We start from the raw sequence: 25,903 nt of genomic DNA, 5'->3' as shown, positions 1-25,903 counted from the left end.
TACAAAGAGCCTGTCCATCAAATCAGACCCCGCCCTTGGTCACCAGTGCAGCATGCCAGGCTTCTAGCAGGAGTAGTAATCAAGTGAAAAGTTCAGGTCTAATAACATTTCTTTCTTGTCAGTAGATAATGAGCTTGAGTATCATTGTTGGTACTGCACGAGACTAGAGTACCAACTGATTGTTTTCATCATCCGTTAATCTGTTGATTAGTTATTTAGTTGATCAAACTTTTTTTAAACCAAACCATTAAATCGTTTTGGTCTAGAAAATGTCAGAAAAAGTGAAAATCACAGTTTTCCAGAGACATAAGGTGACATCTTCAGACTTCTTGTTTGGTCCATCCAAGAGTTCACAAATATTAACATTTTTTGAATTGATATGGTGATTATTATTATTATTATTATTATTATTATTATTATTATTATTATTATTATTATTATTATTATTATTATTTTAATTATGCCCATTTGATCCATCAAAATAGCTTATTCTGTCTGAGGAAGGGTTCAAATTCCAAATATATTACCTTTCCAATAATATAAGCTGGAGAAAGTAAGCAAAGTCTCACATTTGAGAAGCTGGTAATAGAGACTGTTTAGCATTTGTGGTTGATAGATGATCATTTCACTTTTAAAATTGTTGTTGATTTTCTTTATTTTTTTCATCAACTTATCATTTCTCTACGAGACACAAGTGCAGTGTTGTCTTGCCTTTTTGAGAAGTTTTATCCACTTTTCAAATTCCAATTGAGAAGAAGGAAACATACCTGTCCTGGAAGTACAAACACATCCCATTGCCCTCTTCACGGCAGAGCTATAGCTCGCCTTAACCAATAGTTTTCAACCCGCTAGCTCAGATTTCTTCCGTTTATGTAATTCACTCTACTTTGTGTTTCCATATAGCGATTCACATCTGTTTCTGTCTCTCCTTGTTTGCCTCAGTTCCTTTCTCTGGCTTGGTTTTCCACTCAGTATCTGACACTGCCTGTCCCCTCCCTCACAGTGTTTCTTCTAATCACTCTCTGCAGAGTAGACTTTGTACAGAGTATCAGTCTGGGATCAAGTGTAAGGGCTCCCCCAGGTTGCAGGCAGACAGAGGTTAGGGCTGGGTTGACACCAGATCCCAGAGGAATTTCCAGGTTGTGTCACTAAAGCCCGTGCGGCCAGACGTGCAGCGGTGTGCCTTTACAAATGATTATGTGGATGTTTGATGGAGACTCTTTTTTTCAGAGACTACTAGAACTGAGTGTCCTAAGGGCTTCTCCAAGCTTTTAAGACACTGTATGATTGTGGGTGTTTTGAAAAGACTGCACATAATGCCTGTGTGAGAGACAGGAGTTATGTATGTGAGCACTCAGGACCCATTAAAAAGAGGCATGTTTTTTAAAAAGGATATATCCTAGAAACCCACATACTACCTAATACATAATACATGACTTCCAGACTAAAACCCTTTTCAGGCATTGAATCAGTAACATTGCTGCCTTCATCTGTCTGTTAAAGGAATGGCTTTTGGGCTTTCAAACACAAGTCTCTGTTACGTAAATATCTGTAATGGCTCTTTTCAAACGTGACAGGACTGCAGCCATATTTGGGCAATATGTGGCATCTGACACAGACAAGAGGCTGGTGGAAAGGAGACTGTCTTCTGTTTTCTCACCATGACCATAAACACAAGGGACGCTTCACTTTAATCTAGATATTCTATCCCCTAATAACTTATATCTAATAGGGTTGTAATTTCATAGTCTATTATGTAAATTAAACTATATAAATTATAAAAATCTAATGCCATTTTTATAGTATAGTTCAATAGTGCTAAACATCGTTAAAACGTACGAGACGTTAATTGTGACTCCTCTTTATTTCCCACTGGTTTACTGGATATTCTGTTTTTTCTCTTTGTTGCACATTGTGAAGGGAAAAAAACAATGAAGAGTATTTTTTATACTGTTCTAACCTGAGAAAAATCTCCTGGACAACTTAAAGTTTTTTGTGGTTTGATGATCTGATTTTTGTTTATTTGTGCATAAGAAGAGGACACATTTATCATTGTGTGATTAAGAATCTAATCTATTTCTGCGTATTGCCCCGTAGTGGTTCTCTTAATGTGACAGTTTTAAAGTTTTAGGTTTAGGCGTTATGGGAATGCCCATCCTGATAAGAATGCCGTTTTGACATTTATGGAAAAGTGACCTACGGTCCTCATTCAGACATTCAAGTTTCTCATTTGTTAGGATTTGTTGATTTTCTTTGTGTTGTGGGATAGTAAACTGAATATCTTTGGGTCTCAGACTGCTGGTTTGATACAACTAGACATTTGAAACATGGCATTTTATTGACCAAACAATTAATTGATTCATTGAGAAAACACTTGGTAGATTAATGAATGATGACGGTGCAGCCCCACTTTTTTATTATTGTGTTTGTGTAGTCATGGACTACGGTTTGCTTCTATGTATTACATGTTTATGTACATATGTGTGGAGTCCTGGAATCATGCCAGAAAGGCGATCTGTCATGAAGTTGAGAAAAGATCATTATTTCCCTGCTAGTGTCAATTAGAAAGGTGAGTTGTGTTTTGAGGAAGTCAACAACCCGCTAGACTGATTGGTTTAACACTCAAGAGCATTAATACGTTCAAACGTTTCCTTTGATGTCTCTTTAAAGTCTTTAAGCTAATCCCAGACCAAAAAAAAAAAAAAAAAAGAACTGATCCCATCTAGAGTCACTGAGGACTCCACATTCCTGTCGGGGGAACTCATTTGGGTTTGTGGTCATTGTGTCTGCCTCATTCGGCACATAGGTCTTGGCTGGTGCTGCCTGTCGTGTTGCCCGGCAGCCACAGTGCATAAGTGCAAGTCCTCTTTTTGCTAACAGCTGTTCCCCGCCTGCACTTGGATCCAAAGAGAGACCCCTTTTTTTCTGAATGGACTTGTTGTTCATTGTGCCCAGTGACTTCTGTTTACTCTCACACAAAGGCAAATCCCTGCCTAATCTGAGCTCCTCTCTGCCCCTCGTGTGAGGTTTAGAAAACACTGTTGGACTCGACGGAGAGCTCACAAATAGTTTGTCCGGTAGGGAGACGTTATGGTGCTCCTACGCTGGAGCCCGGAAGGGCCGGCAGCGTGTGTGTGCATATTTGTGTTTGTGTGCAACTGGACCTGACCCGCCATTCACAGCCCACTGACTTAACACGTTACCAGGGCAACCACACCAGTTGCTCTGCTATGCAACATACCAGACAGACACATGTAGGAGAAATTATGGTATGTCTGTAGCCGGGCCTAATCCCAACATAACAAGGTTGGTGCCAAGTTTCAACTATCAAATGTCAGCATCTGGATTAAATAGTAAAGAGTTCCTTAAGGTCACACTGTGGAGGCTTAGTTAAAGAAACATTAATGGTTAACTGCGAAGTGCTTCAATTTTTAATGTTGCTGCTCTGTCAGCTTGGTTTTAAGAAGAGCTCAGTGTTTATCCAGTCTGTCATAAAGATGTGACATTTTTATCACACCTCTAAGTGTAGTTTGGCAAAACACAGCATATTCTTTCTGTAAATAGACCTACATGGGATGGGTGTTACATTTCTATTAGTCACTTTTAAATAAACCAACGGATGAAACTCCCAGCCGGGTTTTAAAGTTAGACTACATATCATTTGTAAGAAGAAATAACCAAATATTCCTCTTACAATTGAAAGTATAATTCATAAGCCCCAAAACAAACTGTTGCACATTATAATCTTTCTCAATCTTTCTCAATATAAACTTTACCATAACAGCCTTACGTGACTAGTGGCTTATGGTGGCTAATGTTAGCTAACTTACTCTTATCGTGTAACTGGCCACTATTAAATAAATGTTAGTTTTGTTTTAAAGTGTATAGAAGTAAATAGATAACACAATATTCTTCTAAAATATGATTTTGCTTTAGTCAGTACACTCCAGCTTTTTTCATGAAAGTTGGTCTGGTATTAACATTAGCTTATTTTGGCAAATGTTAGCAATATATGTGTAACTGACATTAATGGTACACCTTTTGACTTCTCTCTTTGTTACTCTGCATTTTAACATGTAAGACATATATATCAGCGGTTTTATCACTTTTGTTCAGCAAGAGTTATGTTGTCTCACTTTAAAGGTTTAAAACAAACATGCTACAACAGTTTGTCTCTGTTGAGATGATGCAGCTGGTGGTCAGTCGAGTCGGTTTTATTCATCTAGCCCCACTTTGTGTCAGTGCTTTACAATCTGTATAATTTAAAACTCGATCTACCCATAAATCCTAGGTTAGGACAAAAAAAATTCTGAAAAATAAAGGCATGAAGAGCAACAGAGGAGGGATCCCTCTTTTAGGATTCACATCAATTTACATTCATAGGTGCATTTTATGCAGAGCAGATAAAAGTGGCAGAATTAAGATATAGAGAAATAAGATTAGTGCAAACAGATGCAAGGTAGAATATAAGGTATGTTAAATAAAAACAAGTATATGGTGAATAGTGGTGGTGGTGTGGTGCTGCTCTACGCTGTCCTTTCAGTGTCCCATCAAAAATACATAATCGTCCTTTTTTGTAAAACAGACTAAAGTTTTGAGACACACGTTGGTTTTCTGTGAAAGTATTTTCGGCTTCTGTCCAGCATATTATTTGAGTGCAGACTTAATGGATAGGGCTGTCAAAATGTCTGCCCCTCTGTCAAATGTTTTGTTAACTTGACCTACTTGTGTGTCTATGTATGTTTCCAGGTGGTGGGTCTTTACCGTCTCTGTGGATCTGCAGCCGTGAAGAAGGAACTGCGTGAGGCGTTTGAGAGAGACAGCTGTGCCGTGGAGCTGTGTGAAAACACGTATCCTGACGTTAACGTCATCACAGGTAAATCGATCGCTGGGGACAGAGGACATAAGGTCACCACACACACTCAGTATAATTATTTAACTAGGTGGCTTTCGCAGAGTGTTGGTGTCCCTTTGATCTACCCTCTTGACTGTACTTTACCATGATATTCCAAAATATACTGAGTATACAAAATGTTAGATACCCTCAGGCTACCCATGAAACAGACGTGATTCCAGTTAAAATCTATTCCCATTATCGCTTATAACATTGATTTTATTAAGATTAACTCTTTGGTACATTAAATGTCAGAAACTAGTGAAATGTCCATCATATTTTTTCAAGAGGGTTTTATCCTGTAAAAAACATTAAAACCGAAACGATGTCCACTTTCCCATCAAAGAAGACAAAGACAAATCCCCACATTTCTGAATTTGAAAATGACTAAATCGATACTTAAAACACTTAAAATTCGGACAAATACATAATCAATTAATTGCTTTGATGTGTTGTCAGTTCTATCATGAAACAGAAGAGGATTTAGAAGAGAAGTTCAATGAACAATTTGTGGCAATTGAAACATTTTGTAAAACGTTTATGTAGTTTATGAATTACGTGTAAAAAATATTTATTATATTGAATATGATCAAACATTTTTAAATCACAATGTCATGCACCTGTCAGGGCATTGTGTAATCTTTTTTTAGACTTTTGCCATTATGATAGTAATAAAACTATATGTATACACTATTTTTTGGCAAAAAGTTATAAAATGCTTTGTACAAGATTAAAACAACAATAAGGTTCAAGGGAAAATCCCACTGACTGAGTCACTTAACTAAGTGATCAAGGCTTTGTTGCATAAATAAGAAAACAAAGAGGTCATTACTTAATTGGAGGCTGGATTTATTGATCCAGTCCTTGCCCCAGTAAACGTGTTTGAACCGGCCTGTCCTCTGATAGGTCAGCACATGTGTACGTGTGTGAGTCTGCTGTTTGTAGTAAAAGCATTCCAGCAGTCAGCCGTTGCCAGAGGCAAGGGACCACACACACACACACACACACACACACACACACACACACACACACACACACACACACACACACACACACACACACACACACACACACACACACACACACACACACACACACACACACACACACACACAAATCACGCTGTACATTCAGGTCATTCTTTCGCCTTCAGGTTTGTGGTTGAGACGTGCTCTGTTCTGTCCCTTATAGAACACGCTTTAGTAATTACAAAGAACTCAGCCTGGTTAATGATGGCAGTGGGAAAGTTGTTTTATTGCTTCACAAGTAGTGATGAAAATGTTATTTCTCTCTATGTATTACTGAGCCAGTAATTTAAATGCCACTCAGATTCCTTTAAGTTGCAGTCTTTCCGCTCCAACGCTGTGAAGTAATAAATGGAAACAGTGAGTTATAGCACATCTCACACAGTCTTCAGCTTACAAAAACAGCAGTGTCATTGGACTGAGTAATGATTCCAGCATTGCGACAGATGAGGGGGGAGGGCACAGTTTTAGAAAAATGACTTGGTCATGATTTTTGTTTCTCCCACAAAAAGAGGAAGACCATGGAAACCCCTGGGCATTGTAGGAGCTGCTGTTGGTTTTAGGAAGAGGCCCCGTATAGGCGTCGTCCTATCATGCCTGCTTTGATCCACATGCATTTGCATGGCAGGGCAAAGAACACAGTTAACAGTTCAGCGGGTTAGAAAAAAAGGGCCAGCACCAGTGCGGTTTGTTGGTTTTTGCTCGCTGCCAAGCGAGTTGCTGTTGCAGATGGGCCTGAGTTAGTTGAAGAGGACAGAGAGAGAGGGGGAAGGGAGGCAGATGAGGGGTTTATGGAGTGTGGGGCAACAATGTTCATATGGGACATAATCATGGGTTTAGTCATAAAACTTACTGTCCTGAACCTTTATGTCAAAATTTGCCCACTGAATGACCTTGTGCAACTTTTTTTTAAAAAGTATTTTGAAAACATAATCTCCTTATGTTTAAAGAAATGCTCCTAATTTGAATTTATAATTAAAGTGAAATGTCACCTCTTGTTTTATAGTCTACGTCTTTCAAATTTAAAGGCTGAATTATTTTATTTAAATGGAGTCTCTGCAGTGCAGGGTCAGGCTCGAGGCTAATGAGTGAACAGCAAACGGATGAGCTAAGAGGGCTGGCGTGTCACACGGCTAATTTAAAAGCGGAGGTAGTGAAAGGGATTATCCAGAGATCAGAGTTCAATCCAAAGCTTGCAAAACATGCTCAGTGCGCAGCCCTCAATTGTTTCTAATCACAATTCACTCAAAAGAACCAGAAAGCTGTTGTCAACACGAGCAACATGCTGTTGAAAATCAAGACAAACCATATTATCTTCAGCAGTTTGTGTTCAGTAAATACTCTTACTGCGCTGTAGTTAATCTGTTTATGTGCGACACTTTAGAGGGCAGTCATAGAAAGAGGCTGTGTTAGTGTAGAGCTGAAGTATGTTGGGTGATGTGGAGGTGGACCAAAGGGATTCATAACCTCCATTGACACCTGGCAATCATCCAACAACTCATCAGGGTCATGGGTCAGTTTGCTACTTTTATTTAAATAAGTTCTGAAAGCGCTGTTTCATTTTCTTAATTACTTTAATGTACACTGCATGTACCACATATTGAACACATGCAACTTTTCCTTATTAATCCTATAAGACAGTACTTAGCTCAACTTGTTGTTTTTTTAAACTTTTTTTTGTACGGATTACATAAAAAAGATACATTGAGTTAATTAGCAAGCCTAAGAGATTCTCAGAGATGGGTTTTTTTAACCTTTTGACACACCTAGGCTAGTTGTTTCCCCATGTTTCAAGTCTTTATGCTAAGTTAAGCATACTGGCTGTTGGCGAAATCTTTAAATTCACTTTATAAGAGTGATACTGATCTTCTCATCATTCTTATTTTGAGCCACTTTAATTTACACCCTTATATAAATTAAATTGGAGGAGGACTTTTGCGCTTTTAGATAGTTTAGACAACCTCAGAAGGCCTTTGTGTTGTCAAATAGTTCAGTTACTCAAAATATCAATTGATGTTTATCTACCAAGTAAGGAAGGCTTCAAACACTAGTTTGGAGTTATGATGGAGGTCAGTCTGGTAAATCTAAGGCTTTATGATATCAAGTGTCACTAAGCATAAGCAGAGTATAACAAAAATAATAATAAGAGTAGAACTTCAAAATGAAAACTATTTATTTTAGAATTCACCTCCTTACAGGCCACCCTGATTGGATAAAACAAACACACAATGAATCACTGTGAAAAAGTTTAGTTTTAGAGGAAACTGTAGCGACATTAACTAATGATTAAACCCTCAGCTCAACCTGTTTTGGCCTTTGTGTGGAAACAAAGCTTATAATATGATCCAACGATGGCAAACCTGTACAGATATCTGTCCTATATCCTCAGAAAATAAAAACCAGTGTGTCCCGAGCCCTGCTGGTTGACAGCTCTGCCCAGTTATTGATCCTTGTTTGAGGTATTTTAATTTGCCTTGCCTGAGTCATCTTTTCCATAGCCTATTTCTCTACTTTGCCCCCCGACCCCACCCTCGGCAGTACACCAGTGAAGACATGGAAAGTCATTAACAAGTGCCCCCTTTGTTGCCAAACAAACACAGATGGTATTTGGCTCACGCATGGGGGATTAGCTGAACCCTGGGCCGGCCGTGGAAGCAGGCAACCACTTTACAAAGAGCTGCAGGCCTGTGTGGGTGTCAGAATAGTTCTTGAACTATGGTCGGTAATCATTAAGACATATTTCTGATGAATCCACGTGTAGCATGAGCGCACCACTGTTTACAGATTTAGGTATGGGGGTTTGCTCCTGTTGGATTTTGGTGGTTACAGAAAAGTTGAAGAAACCCCAGTGTAAAGCTTTGCCATGCCACCAGACAAGGCAGCGACACACACATCTCCTCTGGCCCCCCCTAGTGCTGTGGGGGCGTGCAGGACAGCAGGGGGAGGGCAGGAGGGAGAACAAACCTCCATTTGTTCTCCAGGCGAGGCGTTGACTGCAGCACTGACAAGAGGAGTGACCTTCCGCTTTGTTTGAACAAGAGGTCAAAGGTAGAGCCGTGCCCCAGTGCATTGTGTGCCTTGTAGTGTTTGGTGGCACATTTGGGACAATTGATTAGAAAACAAAAAAAAACATTTACATCAAAATACTTTAAGCTGCTCTGTAGCTTTAATTGCATGTTTTGAAGGATCGCTTCAGGAGTTGATTCTTCTTCATTGCTGAGCTGCTATTATTTTCAAGACTCATTGTGGTGTAAATCAGCCAAGATATATGAATGTGTAGTTCATATCTCTGCTGGTTTGAATCTAAACCCCAACAGTTTAAATGTGAGAGAACAGACACTCAGCGTGTGCTGTTGTCAGCTTGGCTGTGAGGGAAAGTGAAGCACCTGCAGTTGAAGCACACCTGTTCACCCCTGAGCCCATGACCTTGTGTTTGTGTGGATCAGGCACCAGCAGGGGCTAAGACACAAAAGTAAACACTAGCACTGACTCATAGCAGGCTAATGATTTACCTGAATGGCTGTATTCTCCTCACTTCAGACAAACACGAGCACATGAGCACAAGGTTTTACTGGTGCATTTAAATTACTGAAATTTGGAAAGAGCCTAAACACGTAGTCAGATGTTGCGTGTGAGGCATAAAGAGGATGTTTTGTTTCATGAAGCAGTAGTAACATAAACCAGTCCTGCTGCTGATCTGCCTCACAGCACAGTGAAGGTCAAAGGGTCTTTCATTTTAGGCAAAAACAAATCAAGAGGTACCTCTGAGCATTTTATTTGCACACACTGTCCTAAGAAAAGGAGCCTTGCTTTGCAGAGATAAGGGCGAAAACACATGGCTCATTTTTGCTTCCAGGCAGTCTGTGTTCTGATGAAACAAGCTGATTATTATTATCTCAGTAAAGTCTCAGGAAAGATTGACAACGGGAAGCCGGAGGATGTTCACAAAGCATTTCTGTGTAATCAGATTTGGAAATCAGCATGTGTAGAGCAGCGTTAAGGAGAGAGAATGTATCTTGTGCTTATGGGTCCTTATCGCATTCTACTCCTACCAGGTTTCCTACCAAACTAGATGAAGAAAATTGATAACTGAAGTGAATAAGAACTTAAAAACAAACATAGAATCATGTCGCCACAGATCAGCTACATTGGCTCAGAGGGCGCAGGGGACATCTTCAACAGCGGGAACATTTTATGAAGTTTGAATGTTTTCCTGATGTCGTGTTAAAGTGGCCCTATTATGCTTTTCCACTTTTCCCCTCTCCTTTAGTGAGTTATATATATTTTTGTACATGTAAAAGGTCCGTAGACTGTAAAACCTGAAGTCCACGCCTAAAAGGAGTTACCCTCCCCCTCAGAATCACTGCTCCTGAGCTGCCTGAAATGGCTCCATTGAATTCTCTCCTTCACTTCTGTAACGTTATGAGGTCACAATGTTGCGAAAGTGATGTAAAATTCTTCCGGCTAGTTTGGCCCGCCCTCAAACAACAAAAGAGAGAGACGGAGCTGAAGCTCCGGAGGAAGAGTTTTTTGAAATGTGAAACGTTGAACAATCACAACAGAGCGGGCTAGCTGACCAATCTGGAGGGATGAGCAAGCGCTACAACGGAGCATTTCAGAGAGAGGGTGAGAAGAGGTGCTGCAGGACAGCCAGGATGAGAAAAACAAGCCGGATTATGAGCATTAACGCATGTAAACATGTTGTAACTGTAATTTGAGATAAAAATATGCACCCAGAAAATAACATAACAGGGCCTGTTTAAGGTCTGACTCTGCTGACTTTAAGCTGTCAACATGTTGGTCATGCCTGCCTGCCTTAGGAATTCACAATCTCTCTCTCTCTCTCTCTCTCTCTCTCTCTCTCTCTCTCTCTCTCTCTCTCTCTCTCTCTCTCTCTCTCTCTCTCTCTCTCTCTCTCTCTCTCTCTCTCTCTCTCTCTCTCTGTCTCTCTCTGTGTGTGTGTGTATCAGGTAGTGTTTTATCTTAAGTTAAGATTAAAGTTGAGGATGGAGTCCAAAAGCAAGATAGCAAAGTTTCTGTCTTAAGTTAAGATTAAAGTTGAGGATGGAGTTTCTGTTTTTCTGTTGGGTAGCTGGCAAAAACAGTACAATTTCTCTTATATACCTTTTTACAGGTATTTATTATTTCAGTGGGGACAGGTCCACAGCATTGAATAATTGCCAAAAAAATCTAATTCCACATTCATCATAGCATTAAATAGCTCATTTGATAAAAAGTGCAATAGGCAAAAGTGCAACTGTAGAAATAACATTCAATAAATTATACAAATAAAGTTAAAATACCATAAGATGGGTAACAAGACTCTACAGCAAAGAGTTAAATGCAAATGTCAGCACGTTTACAATGCTAACATGCATGTGCAGCAGGTATAATGTTTACCATGTTCACCAGCTTAGTTTAGCATGTTAGCATGCTAACATTTGACAATTAGCGCTAAGCACAGCGGAGGTTGTTGGGGATATCATTCATTTTTGCAGGTATTTGGTCATTAGTTTCAGCATATAGGGCAAAGCTTTATTTTTGTCACGATTTGTCCTCTGGAAACCATAAATATCTGTAAAAAATTCCATGGCAAATCATCCTGTAGAAATTGAACTAACAATCTGATAAGACTCCTGATAACTTGTGACTGAGTCCATGATCTTCCAAAAACAGTTTCATGTCATATTAAATGATCAGTTCTGATTTATTTTGTAAAGTTCTGTGGAGGTATACATAGATCAAGAGGAAGTAGAAGTAGTAGTAGTAGTAGCTATACCTTTTGAATTTATCTTGAAACATGTTGTGGTATTGTGATTGATGAGCAATTTGACCAAAAAATGTAACACTTACAGTTTCTAGTAAATTATTCTCCCGATGAGTGTTGGGTTTTGTTTCTGCTGAATGTCACTGTGCAGATACTGAACCTAATGCTAATCTGAGATTTAAGTGTAACACTGAACCAAATTTAGATCCTCCTTTACCCCGTAATCCTTTATTCAATAGCTTTAATGCCCATGTAGCTGTTGGAAAGTAATACAGGAAATTTGAATGTGTCATCACCTAAAAACAAAGAAATGAAAGGTTCCTTTGAAAACATTTGTCAGTCTGCTTTATTAGATTATTGTGTGATGGACCCACAATGCCAGTTAGGAATAGACTGCAAAGCTTTAAGCCTCAGGCTTCCTTAAAGAGCAGAGCGGGGACTTACTGGGCTTAAAAAGTGAGCGTGTTAAATTGTGCCCTCCATTCTCCTCACTGGGCCTAAAAGGATGTCGGAAGATTTATGGTGAATCTTATTGTAGTTTCCTGTAAATAGAAGGCAAGAGGCAAAACACCTCAGGTGTATGGGAAGGTATCCAGTGATGTAGAAGTGATAAAGTAGGATCTTCTATTTACAGCATCCAAATCAGAATCGGTTGCAAAAGCTCAAGGGATTGTGACACTGATTTGGGATGCAGGAAAACCAGATGGTGCTTGACATGAATACATGGATGTCTTTTTCCAGTTGTCTGACGCTTTTTTTGCAAGTACAAACATTGTATAGTTAGTCTACATCCGGCTATTCATCTATGTTAAAATAACAAATATTCACAATTCCAACATACACAGCTTAGCTGAATACGAAGTGTGTGTTTACTGTGTTTAGTATTACGCTAACATTAAATGGAAAAACTTGTGAATGGGTCTTCATGTTCACATCCATCAAGCTGATCATCATACCCACTATAATAGATATAAGTTCGTAGTAAGCCCATACAAAAACCTCTAAAACATGAAAGAAGTCACGGCAAAAAACCTATTCAGCTCATAACACACATTGCACTAAAATCTGAATATTCATATTTCTACGCTGCATAAATGAATAGAATGGATGCATCATAATGTTTGGGCCAAATGCAATCTAAACTTGAGCAATGCTAGGATTTCACAGGAATAGAAGCTTAAAAAGTAGAAATAAGAAGCCAGATCTGCAGGAGAGCAATAAAACAGCCATTAGCCTCTGCAGCATCATAGCATTCTGATGGTGTCAAATACAGCCAAGACATTATACGACAAACATGTTAGCACAAGCGTTTGGTGTAGGAAAGCAGCCATCTCTGGCATCTCAGTGGAGAATAAAACCTTTTTGGACGAGTTGCCAGGGCCCAAAGGTGCTGACAGCAAGGACAGGATGTCTCTTATTCTGGCTTGAAGTGCACGTTTGAGCCTAACAGCTGATAAGATAAGTGACAGAAACACAACGTTGTGGAACACTAGCAGCCATAGCGGTACGACCTTTCCTCAACAAAGCCATCTTGAAGAGACATGATTGGACTGTTGGCAGCTGAGGTTGCTTATGAAATGTTGTTCAAGCATCAAGTGTTCGTTGCAGCAGTAGCATTGCAAGTCAAAAAAACTGATTCATTGCAAGGAGTGTGTTGGATATATGGTGAAGTGTAAAATTATAGATTCAGTGTTGTTGCATTGATATATGTCGATTAAAGTATTTCACATTTGTCACAAACTGGTTCAGGGAATGTGACATGGAGGGAGTACAAGCAAGGTTAAAATAAAACCAAACATTATTTATTAAAATAAGGTGAACAAAAAACAAACAATGGAGTGTGCAGATCAGCAAAGCCAATGATGGAAGCGGTCCATGTATGTGTGGCATGTGTGTTGAAGGTGCAAAACCAAATGAGGGTAAAACCAGGGTGGATGTCAGGTGTAGGAAGGGAGAGAGACAATTAGCATCTGGACCAGCTGTTATAGCCTGGAAGGCCCAGTTGAGCATAATCAAGCTGACGAACCCTCCCTCGTCATCCCTCCGTTTGTAGCTAATTTTCTATCTTTAATTGGTAGACATCAATTCTGTCTAACCTTTCTTTAACAAACAACGCTGGACTCTTTTAAAGTTGCATTTGGGACAAAAAAAGTTATTGGTCAGGTATGTCCTTTGAATTGTTAAAACAGTGTGCTTTGTTTGCTGGTCATTTTATCATTGTGGTGACATTAACCCATCTTATGAAATGATATTATATAGACATATATATTCATGTGTAATACTTTGGAGTAAAGCAACACTGCTGATCACACATCACACAGCCCCCAGCCGTCTCTGAAAACTGATACAGCCTCATGCAGAGGGGATAAAGAGAGCAGACACTCACCACAAAGACCTGTCACGCTGCCAAGAGCGTTTCTTATTCCCATATTTATTCTTTTTTCTCCCTCCTTTGCCTTTGATGAAAAAGACTAGCCAGCGATATTTCAGGGGCTTAGTGGAGACAGACAGCGTGGGTTTCAAGTTTTCCCGTAGCTTTTGTCTGGCTAAAGTCACAGGTGTGAACTCTCTCTATCACCCCTCCTCCCGACTCCAATCAGGCATCTCAGCAGACGCCACAGTATCATCCAAGAAAACACTGGGACCTAAATTTGCAGCCAAGAGAGTGTGCCAGGTTCAGTGGTTTAAAAGAGAGGGGAAATAAAAGCTTTTATTTCTCAATTACAACACTTCATCAAGATATATATTGTTATTGATTTGTCAGGTATTAAAGCTGCGTGTGTTCTCAGTTCAAGCGTGGGAAAACTGAATGACCCTCAGCTGTGCTGCAAAGAACTCCTTTATTTATTTATTGACAAATTTAACACCCACTCACTATTTGGCAGCAGCAGTTTTTCTCATGCTGTATTCTCTTTCTTTTCCAAACTTTCAGGAGTACTGAAGGACTACTTGCGAGAGCTGCCCTACCCTCTGATCACCAAGCATCTGTATGAGGCCGTGTTGGAGTCCATGGCCACCAGGCCTCTGCGGATAGGACCGGCAGGCTGCGAGAATGACCAGGCCGACACGGAGCACGCCGTCAGCCTGCTGGACAACCTGCCAGACGTGGAGCGGGTGAGGAAGACAAAAATAAAAATCCTTTTACAGCGCAATACTTGATTTGATGAAGGACAAACATTGGCCCTGCTGGCGCTCACAGCCTTCATAGTGCTAGAATATTGTCACAGAAATGGTTGTGAACGTGATAATTGTGTCATAGATAATGATGATCATGGTAACCAGAACTAGTTTAAGAATCCAATATTGATAAACCAGCCAGTAATCTTTTTCTGTAACATAACACACAAAAATAGTAAAAACATATCTTTACTGCAAAGTCTTGGTAAATTTCTGCTGACATATACAGAACTCCGTACATGCACAGAGTAATGCTACAAATAGCTTGATGAAGTGGATTTTGCAGTGTGGCTCTGCTGCTGCCGGTTGTACTAGAACAACTACTAATCATAATAATAACATGTCTTATTCGTCTGTGTTTGCACAGATGACGCTGCAGACGCTTCTTGACCACCTGAAGTTGGTGGCTTCCTGCCAGGAAGTGAACAAGATGACGTGCCAGAACCTGGCGGTGTGTTTCGGCCCGGTGCTGCTCAGCCAGCGCCAGGATGCGTCCTGCCACACCAACCGAGTCTTCATTGACTCCGAGGAGCTGGCAAGCGCGTTGCACTTCAAAAAACACATCGAAGTCCTCCACTACCTGCTACAGCTCTGGCCTGGTGAGTGACTGTTACATTTGTAAATATATGTTGTCAATTTAAGACTATATTTTATTATGTTGAATACAGTTCTACAAGGTACTTTGGTTTGAAACACAGTCTGTTGTACTGGTAATACAGTATACATCAGACAAACGTCAGTGAGTCTGTAAACACAGCCTCTTGCCCTGCCTACTTAAGGGTCTTGTACGAATCAGTGCCAGCTCTGCGGCTCAGCTCAACAAAGGGCTGTTAAAGGGTTGGGTTGCTTTGATCCTGAAGGTTTTCCACCAGTAGCACAAGTACAGCTGACAGCCATTGGCCACCATCTGTCGGCTCCTCAGAGATGAAACTCTCCACAGAGTGCTTCATCATGGCAGACTGAGCCAATCGGAGCCGAGCTAGTAAGTCCCAATGTAAACCAAACTTCTGAGGCGTGGCACCCTGTCTTAAGATAAACCAACAACCAAGGACAGAGACTCAGTACCAGCTTTACACACACACACACACACACACACACACACACACACACACACACACACACACACACACACACACACACACACACACACACACACACACACACACACACACACACACACACACACACACACACACACACACAGACAGGTCATCTGTCTGCCTGCAAGCTGCTCTGTGCCAGCTGCAGCTGTCTGCTCAGAGTGAGATATGAAGCGACCCGAAAATTATTCTGGAGGGCATCAAGAAAACGGCAGCACGCGGGAGAGATTTGTATTGGTCACAGCAACTAATTTGATATTTCTCAACCATCTGCATTTCATTTTTTAAACCTTGTGTGCAGCGCGTCTCTAATCAATGTGTGAGCCATTCAGTCAGCCTCTGTGGATTTTTAAACAAAGCATTACAAGACTTACCAGTGTGCTCTGCCGACACACAGGTTGAAATATAACACTAAGACAGTGTGAAGATCCATTATTGCTGCTATAGGACATAATCTTATAACCGTAATAGTTGGCAGTTGGTCTGCTATGTTCCTCTGTTGGTCATTTAGGTGATGAGACTGTGTGAAAAAAAAAATCAATTTTAAATTAAGCTTGCTTACTGTAAGAAAGAAAGAGAACTTTTATTCTAAATGCAGTGATTTTACTTTTGGACAGAGGATTCAAATCCTTAGAGCTCTTCTGTAAGCCTGAACTGCTGATTGAGGTCCAAAGAAGAACTGTCTCTGTGTCCGGTTTGGCCTCTGAATTAACATGCATCCTCAGACTCCCACGTTGAACCAATTCTGTGAAAAACGCTGAAGTGGAGCACCCTCCACCCTACTTTACATCCACTTTGGAAGAAACACACAGAGGGGGAAGCAAACCAACTGGATAAGTCAGCATATGTGAATCCCATAATTGATGGTAGTCTGGTTAAGTACAAGTGGAATTTCAAAAGATGAACAAAAAAGTGCAAACATTTCCTTTCAGAGGAGAGAACATACAATAGACAATAGAGAAAAGAAGATGGGGTCAAGTGGTCTGAAGAAAAATAGTTTTTAAGCCTGGACTTCTTCTGCGCTCCTGTCTGCAGCTGATGTCACGCAGTCAGTGCCCATAATGACCTGTAATAACCTTGACAACCCTTTCAGTCCAGGTTCAAGCCTTTGTTTACCGCCTCAGTAACATCTCCACTCTGTCTGCTTCTCCCAGCTCAGAGCGTAGGACGCCTGGACTATAATTAAAGGCATTCCAGGCTTAACCTTAGCCCTCAGCCCCTGAAGCTTCACCCTAACATTTCACAATCATTATGGGATTTTTTCAGCCGCCTCTTCACGCCTGTCACACACACATACCCGACCCCCCAAGGCATTGTTGCGCCAGCCTCAAATGCAAGGACATCTGACACTAGTGACGCTATTTACAGGTAGTCTGAGAGATCATGAGGTGTGTTGAAGAGGCTGAGGGGGTGTTGTGTGTTCGGTGTGAATTATGTAGATTGCCAACTGTATGTGCGAGTAGATGTGAGCAGATGGTTAGAGAGAATGTCTGTGTGTGTACGTGTGTGTGTGTGTGTGTGTGAATTTGTTTGTATTAGTATTAGTACATTTTGCCTTTTTTAGCACAAGGAGCAGTATTTTTGTCTGATTCGTGCCTTCATTTTTTCAGCTGACAGCTAATAACTTAAAACATGTCAACAGTGAATCATGTCTGAAATAAAATAACAGGTTGTTTCTTAAAGGAGGATAATTTCTGTTTGTTTTAGGTGATAATTGCTTGAGTCTTTAGCCTCAGGAGAGTTGCAAGGCATGCAACCACTGCACATAAACACTACTGTACCAGAAACCTCCTGATGAGTGAAATACAGTCAACATGGTTCACAAGTCATTTTTTTTGTAAAGATAATAATTTAAACCTTTTTCATACACCTCTAGACAAAATACAACTCAGTATTTTGTGTTGAAGATTTTGTACATGCCTTACAGCCATAACTCTTAACACTTTTTTTGTTTTTTTGTTCCTTTCAATCCAGTAAGGGAGAGCTAGCGGTGTCAACAAGTGTAGGTACACAGAGATAAAGACAGACAGGTAACCGGACTGTGCTGGTTGTGGTGGAGTGCTCGCTGTTCCCTTTCGTGGCACAGTCAGATGATTCTTTCATAATGTCCAAACAGGGTTTCAGTTTAGTTAATTTTTAAGTTTGGTTTAGTCAACAGTTGATAACAAATAGCACAGGAGGATGGCATCATAGTCACAGAGTGTGGTGGTGTGACTTCAGCATGTGTTTGTCTGACTTTGAGCACGGCATGGCTTGTTCACAACTTTGTTTCCCAGATAATAAACCTGTGGTTATTTTACAAAAAAGACTTGGTTTTCAAGGCATGTTTTTTAAATGTCATTTTGACCATGAAGTTACGAAGGGGGACTCGAAAGGTCAAAAGATCACACTAATTACAAAAATATTATTTTGTCACTTACTCTTAGTGATATCTTGCTCTGCTGATAGTTTTGCTTTTGGCTAGACATCACGAAGGGTCTATGATAAAATGTTATATTTTTCCTTTTTGTTATTTGGGTAAATTAACCCTTTTAACAAATATTTCTTCATTTTGGGAAATATTCTTTCCAAAGGTAAATAAAAGCTGACTAGCACCTCTTGCTGTTCCCCAATGTCTCCAGTCCTCATGCTAAGATAAGCTAAGCTAACCAGCTGCTGGCTGAATTTTGATCTTCTAATCGAATTCTTGGCATAAAATCAAATAAGTGTAATTCCCAAAATGTAGAACCGTTCCTTTATAGGATATTAGTTCAAATGGCCTCAATACATTGAATTAACACTGCCTGTCTTTTGTCTCTCTTCCTTGCTGCTCCTTCAGTTGTGGACCCACATGGCCGGTCCTCCTCCCGAGACCCTGCAGACCGTTTGGCTCTGGCTTCACCTGACCTGCTGTCAGCTCCTCCCATACGGCGGAGAAAAGAGCGCCCCCAGGTCCTGAACCTCTCTGAAGCGGAGATGGCGGGTGTTCTGCGGCCCAAACCGGGGCGCTTGGACAGCCCCAGCAACCGCTACGCTGGCGACTGGAGCCGATGCGGCGAGAGCTACTTCCCTTGTGAAATTCTGCCGCCTCCCAACATAGAGGAGGCGGACTATGATGACGTGCCCTCCGAGGACACGGAGGAAGCTGAGGAGTTGCAGGAGAACCCTGAGGACGCAGAGAAAGATAAAGGGCAGATTGTCACAAGCCATGAATCTGATCCTGCCGTGCAGGAGGAGCCTCAGAGAGAGGAGGTGGTGAAGGATGAGGAAAAGGAGGAGGAAGAAGAAGAGGAGGAGGAGAAGCCAGTAGAGAGTGATAGTTCCGTCAATGGGCAGACATTAGAGGACAAGAAGGAGGAGAGGATGTGCGACCACATCCTGCCTCCCTGTCTGCCCAAAGAGCACACCTACCAGGCTTACATGAAGATCCAGGACATCAGCCCCGTGCTGAGCAACAGGGTCAACCTCAGAGACCTGCAGGAGAGCATCGACACTCTGATAGGAAACCTTGAGAGAGAGCTCAACAAGAACAAGCTCAACGTCGGATACTGACTCCTACTACAGTGACACACATATCCACTCACACACTCGTAAAGACTGATGGGGTTGGGAGAAGACCTTCTTTACCGTTCAAGGTGCTCGAGGATACAGCTACAGTGTTTCCATGGAGATCCTGTGATGGTGGCACAGTGCTTCTGTTAAAAACCTAAAGGTTGAGGTGAGAAGAAATGCAACGGGGCACTTCTGGCGTTTGTAACTTACCCATAGACATTCCGTAATGTTTTTGTTTTATTTTTATTTTTGCCAACTGTTTCACTTCATGTTGTATGTTTGTTTCAGTCCCGTTCTGTGTTCCATGTTGTAATTGTCGCTTCTCTTCTTATTAGAAGAACCCATTGACCCCTCAGGGGTTTAAACGGTGCCTTAATTGTGTGAAGGTGGAACGTCAAGAGGAAAATCCACCCTGAAATAAAATGCATTCCCTCGTGTGATCTTGATACAGTGTTGACAACCAACAGGATAACCTCTGTGATGTTATGAAGATATGTTTTTACATAGAATGCGATGTATTGTGTTTTTTAGCAGGTACAAATCCACACATGGTACTATGGAGATTTACTCACGCAATCTTTTAATCGGTGATATTGATGCCAACATTTGTAGGTTGACATTGCTTATATACTTTATTTAAAATTGACCATTTTCATACTAAAACATCCCAGTGCTTCCAGAGTTTCCCCTATAAGTATTTTGTTGGCGGGCTTCTGAAGCAGCTTTTGAACATTGGGCACTCCCACAAATAAGCAGTGGTAGGAAAAGAAATCTGGGATACATTTGGCCTTCAATTAAGAATTGAATTTCCTAGAAAAGTTCGTCATTAGGTTATTAGATTAATAAAGAACGTTCAGAGGAAACAAAACCATGATGGTTCTCCAGTCATAGACGGGGCCTCTATCACTTTTGGCAGTGGATGAAAAATGTTCCACTGTTTTATTAAAACCCTGCTGTTATTGACCAGAAAATTTGTCTTTAAAGCTGAATGGGAAATCTCTGAGTTTGTTGATTCTACCGTCTATTTTCAAGCATGTAAACAAACCAAGATAACAGGAGGAACCAGTGTACATTCTGTTTGAGGGTGGATTTCCTTTTTTTAAGGCAGCAGAGAGCTTTTCTATTGAGGTATGAAACACTAATTGTTGTACAACAATGATGCACTTATAAGGCAGGCAGTAGTGTAGATTGTCATTATAGTTCATGCCGTAAAATAAACTGTGGACTGAGTTAAGGGAGAAGCAGCCGCCACTGAAACCTCCTATTAAAAATAAATCAGAATATGATATGCCTTAAAATGTATTTACGTTGTGCATTGTACAAGACGTTTAGACACACATGTACAGGCATACAATAAAACTCTTATCTCTGAACAGTAGAGATGTATTTGATCTTAAGCAGGCAACTAAAACAGAGAAAAGTGTTTCATGTGGCATATTTACTTTAGGCATAACATAATAAATAGTCCAAATTTAGCGGAAAGACTGAATGCAGGGGAAACAACAACCCATTCTTGTTTAACCCCTGTGTTTGCACAGGGTCTTTAAACTATGCTTAGATTAGCTAATTTATCAATCTTCTACCTCTCTGCAGAAAAAGCTAATAAGCTATATTTCTCAATATGTGGAATTATTCCTTTCAATACCACCAACCAGTAGACTTTATGCTTCTCCCATCTTTTTGGCAAAAACAGTGAATTACACACAGACGAAATGTGAAGCACAACTTCAGAGCAGCAGTGGAAACTGTCAGCAGAGGGCTTCAGTTAGACCGACTTAGCTAGCTGCCTAAATCGACAAAGTACGTTATTAGCAATCCAGGGATTCAGAATGATCAGTATTTAACCTGTATATGTATATAATTATATAAATGTATTCGGAGTATATTATTTTTTACAGCTTCTATTTCAATGGCGTATTTAAATACTTCTGATGACCTCGTAGTGTTGTAGAAATAGTCGCTTTTACTCCCTTCAAGCTACCTGTACACATCTTAATGTGCTGGACTAATGGTACAACTTTAGCTGTAAAATATATGATAAAATCGTGCTCTTGCAGAAAAAAGTGATATTTTTATCGTAATGTGTATATATTTGACATTGTTTTGTGTCTGTGGTGGACTAAGCTGTGTGTTCATGATGATTATTGGTGTGTTTTTTTGTTTGTTTTTTAAGGTACTGAACGTTGCATGGTCAAAAGCTTTACTGACATAAACAAGGCTCTTTCTCATCTGCCTTTGTATTTGATATTTATGTGTAAAAAGACTTATTTTGTAATGTATGCTCGTTTGTTCGTCACCCTGTTCCTCCAATACACAGATGACTGCACTGGTCAAGCTTTTCTCCAGAGGACTTAAATGCTGACTGTGATGTGATTTGTGACACTTCCATATTATACAGTATATTCAGCATTATCTTAAAATATGGCCATTTATTTCCTCTATAAAAAGAAATTGCATCTCAAATTGTTATCTACAGTCTTCTTTCATTTTTTTTTTCTTAAAACAACTATTGACAATGGCAGACAGTTTCAATTGTGAAACCCGGATGCAGAATTGAACACTTGTTTTAAGAAAGAGACATTAGATTGGGCTTGAAGAGAAGATGGACTGTTAATGTAGGGTTTGCATTTGTATTTATACATTTTCCATTTTATTTTTCACTGTTGTTCCACATCCCAGCCCTCAGCATGATGTCTGTTCACAGTCCTGCTGCTTCATAGTGGTGAAGCTGTAGCTGCTGCTGTCAGTATGGGCGGGTCTGGTAAAAATGGGTTTCAGCAGGGTTCCTTTCAAACCATCTGTCTGTACTGGCAACAAAAAAACAGCCATGGCCTCATTAACAGTATAGAAACCAATGTGGGAGAGCATCACCTGCAGTTTGATCTCATTAGGACTACTTTTCTTTTCAAAGATGCTGCATTCTGCTTGCAAACACTTCAAAGATTGAATCTGAGTTGAACTCTGAGTGATGCTCAAAAAAATAAACTAGTTTTTCCTTTGCATGGCAACACATTAGGTACTCTTCCTGTGTGTTGTAGTATCCTCTCAGCTCGCAACTTCTCATCTTTTTTTCACAGAATATATCAGCATTATGTGTGTTACATCTTGGATGGTTATTTTTTCTGTCTTGTCCTCTTTGTCCTTTGGAGAGAAAATGTCACGTGGAAAGCATCACTAAACAAAACACAACAGTGCTTTGTATTGATCCTGAGAAATGTATGATCATAATAAAGTATATTATTTTACATTTAAATATGGACTGACTTTTTTTTGGGAGAGATACAAATTCCACCTTTGGATTCAGCTATAATATGCAAAGAATGTAATTTAGCTTTCATCTCTGTGACATTTGCTAATTTTTACTACATAATAGTATAATAGTAAATTTTCCACCAAACAGTCATTGCAATATGACCTTGACTGACCAGAATTACCCCAAATTAAGCAATAATTTGACCTTAATCTTTGCTTAAACTGGAAGAGTATTTCACAGATCTGATTATGCAGCAATGTAAACAAAGCAAAAACATTTCTGTGCTCATAAATCCTAAAACACTGTGGTTTGCACAGTCAGAATAGTACATTTTAGTGCACAGTTAACATCTCACATTTCACTCCCACAAACAAAGACAAGCCTGAAATCATTTGTAAAAAACTTCTGACAATGTTTTATAATTAAAAAATCAAAGTGGAATTCTACGTGTGGCCCAGGAATCCTATCACTCTTGTTTAAATGATTCAACATCATGACAGCAGCCACATTTACTCAAACCACTCTAACCACAAACTTTGTTTTATTGAAAACCAGCTGGAAATTCTGACCTTAACTTCAGGAAACTGGACTCTATTATTATTTTTTTCAGATTCATCTCTTTTGCTGTGGGAGCATTGTAACCCAGCCTCAGCAAAGACCAGATAAATAAGTCGGGGAATTGCCCTTGTTGGCTTGTGGGAATCTCCCAGAACAACTTCCAGCTTCAGGGACATTCCCAGGATGCAGCTGCATTTAGCCGTCCAGTGAAGGCTGCACTTTCACTGTGGCTCCAAGGAAAAACAACAACAACATGACCAGAAGCACTTGTGATATAATTAACCTAAACTTAGAACTTTCGGTACCGCAGGTGGGCTCCGAAGCAATGTGCTAAAACAGAAAATGTAATTTAAAGTATAATTCCAAAATGAGAACCCAAGCGGCTCCAGCTGAGGTGATACATATCTCTGGCAGCTAGCATGAGAAGTCAGAGCAGCCATGGGCCTTTCAGCACTAAATGGATTTCAGCCTTGTTTGATGTCACTACTGTAGGTTCATATCACATTTTTATGACTGCCTTGAACAGGTATGAGAAAGCTCTAGGGTACAGAATGTACACATACCTGTCTGCACCCTGAAGCCCTGTTTTATATCCCCACTGAAGTCAAGAAAAAACATCTACCACCATTAAACCCTCATAAACATTCAGACAGGAATTTTGTGGAGATGGAGCCAAATATTTAAGTGACTGTTTTAAATGTATATAATTTTAAACACAGAGCATAATGTCCCTGTCAGTAAACACGTACTTTGGGTCTTTTGATGATGAAAAAGGATAAAAAAAAATGTAATATTTATTTCTTACATTTTGAATTCCAACTTTAAACATCTGAAAAAAACCCAAAAAAAAACCCCGTTGCCTATTTTAAAAGTGCTTCTTTTGGGCCTAATAAAAGCAAGAGTGAAATCCCATATGAAAACAGAGGTAGACATAATAACAGTGGAGCCTGTTTGGATAATCAGGGTAGCTACTTGATATCAGGCCGTCTGTCTGAAATGAACTGAACTAAACTTTTGTTCATTTCTAATCCGGGAGCGACAAGAGATATGGGTTTCTTCAGGTAAACATCCTTGACAGCCACCTGCATGTGAAACCAGACCTTTTCTCCCCTTCTCCATACAAGCCCCCCTGTTCCCTTAATATCTGCTGACCTTCTTTGAGTCAGTATCACATCTGCAAGTCAACCAGCAAACCACAAAAACACACTGTCTTTGTTTCCTTTTTCGTCAGTATAGAGTAGTGTTAGCCAAGATGAGACACCATAGCAGAAATTTAAAGTCCACGTGGCTTCAAAGTTAAGCAGCTGGTCATATAAAACTAACATAACTGATGTATCCAGATTTATTTGATTGAATTACAAGCAACATGCTGCTGCAGGAATCACACCCTAAGGAAACAACAACTTCAAACAGCATTTCTACACTGTGCTTTGTATGAACCTTACTGTGTTTCCCACAGAAATATTCAAGTAGCAAAGTGGAAATATTTCCCTCTCAGCTCCAAGTTTACCATTAAGTGGTGTCAGGTGTGTGTGGCCAAGGTGAACAGTCTCAAAGCAACACTCACACAAAACAAAAGGGCTTTTCAGATAAGAAATACACTATCCATTTATTTAATATCCAGGAGATGACAAAGTGTAAAAGAATATATTCATGATTTGAAAAAACGACATGCATGTGTGTGGTAGCATTTACATGTGTTGTCTATGTATTTCTTCAGATTCACTGGTAGGCCTTTGGGCCGCATTAGTTGATCAGTCGATTGAAAACACCTTCTGCCTTTCACCACCTTCCTCCTGATTGGCCTTTGCTGTTCGTTGATCTCCTATAAGTCTCAAGAGTAAGATTGTTTGTAAATTATGTTGACAATGATCCTATGACAATGGTGGAGTCAGAAGAGGCTTTGACTTCCTAGCTCATTTCTTTCAAATAGAAAAACTGTGATTCATATTTCTGCTGACAAAAGACTACTAATATACCCAATGAAATATACCTGCATTTTCTACTACCCTAATACATCTACCTGCAGAGCTAAGCACACTTCCAATAATGGGTAGAAAGAGCAGTTGGACTTTTTAGTCTTTAGTGGAAGCAGTTGGGAAGCTGTGAAATTTTTTTTGGACAAGAGTTTCAATGATATTAATTAGAAATAAGAAAAAGATGAGATTGTTGCAGGTTGTTATTCAAGATTTAAAACCCTTGTTTTTCGGGCGTTGAACACTTTCTTTGTTGTCTCCAGAGGAAGACAACATGAGACTCTTATTGTGTCTCAATGAGTCCCCACACATGACACAAACATGCTTTGCACTCTGGTCTTCTGATTCAACATGGCTTTACTTGCATAACAAGGATTACCATAGTGTGCATGTCATTAGGTACAAATTACAAAGTCATATTCAGCACATTGAATCCTTTTGTACATCTTTCATTGGACGTGTTCTGAGAGGCTCGAGCCGGTTAATGTTCTCCTACACGTACTACCCATTCACTCCTTATGAACATAGGCGAGCTAAGCCTGGGTAATTGCTGGGAACCTGTGATCCTGGGCACACATTCCATACATGCAGTGCCCTTCAATAGGAGGGCTATTAAACACAT

At 40.0% G+C, this 25,903-nt stretch overlaps 1 protein-coding gene across 1 annotated transcript in view; it reads left to right on the top strand.

Annotated features, from left to right (window-relative positions):
• syde2 (synapse defective 1, Rho GTPase, homolog 2 (C. elegans)) overlaps window positions 1-22,700 on the top strand; it is a 44,678-nt gene extending 21,978 nt beyond the window's left edge. The window contains exons 5-8 of the mRNA XM_054603311.1: window positions 4,750-4,876; window positions 14,619-14,800; window positions 15,231-15,462; window positions 18,782-22,700. Of these exons, the coding sequence (XP_054459286.1) occupies window positions 4,750-4,876; window positions 14,619-14,800; window positions 15,231-15,462; window positions 18,782-19,494 (1,254 nt within the window). The 3' untranslated portion in view covers window positions 19,495-22,700. The remainder of the gene's footprint in view (window positions 1-4,749; window positions 4,877-14,618; window positions 14,801-15,230; window positions 15,463-18,781) is intronic.
• Window positions 22,701-25,903: the final 3,203 nt, after the last annotated feature.

The sequence above is a fragment of the Anoplopoma fimbria genome, chromosome 8, assembly GCF_027596085.1.
Source record: "Anoplopoma fimbria isolate UVic2021 breed Golden Eagle Sablefish chromosome 8, Afim_UVic_2022, whole genome shotgun sequence".
Lineage (NCBI taxonomy): Eukaryota > Metazoa > Chordata > Actinopteri > Perciformes > Anoplopomatidae > Anoplopoma > Anoplopoma fimbria.
This window is presented reverse-complemented; position numbering and strand designations above follow the sequence as displayed.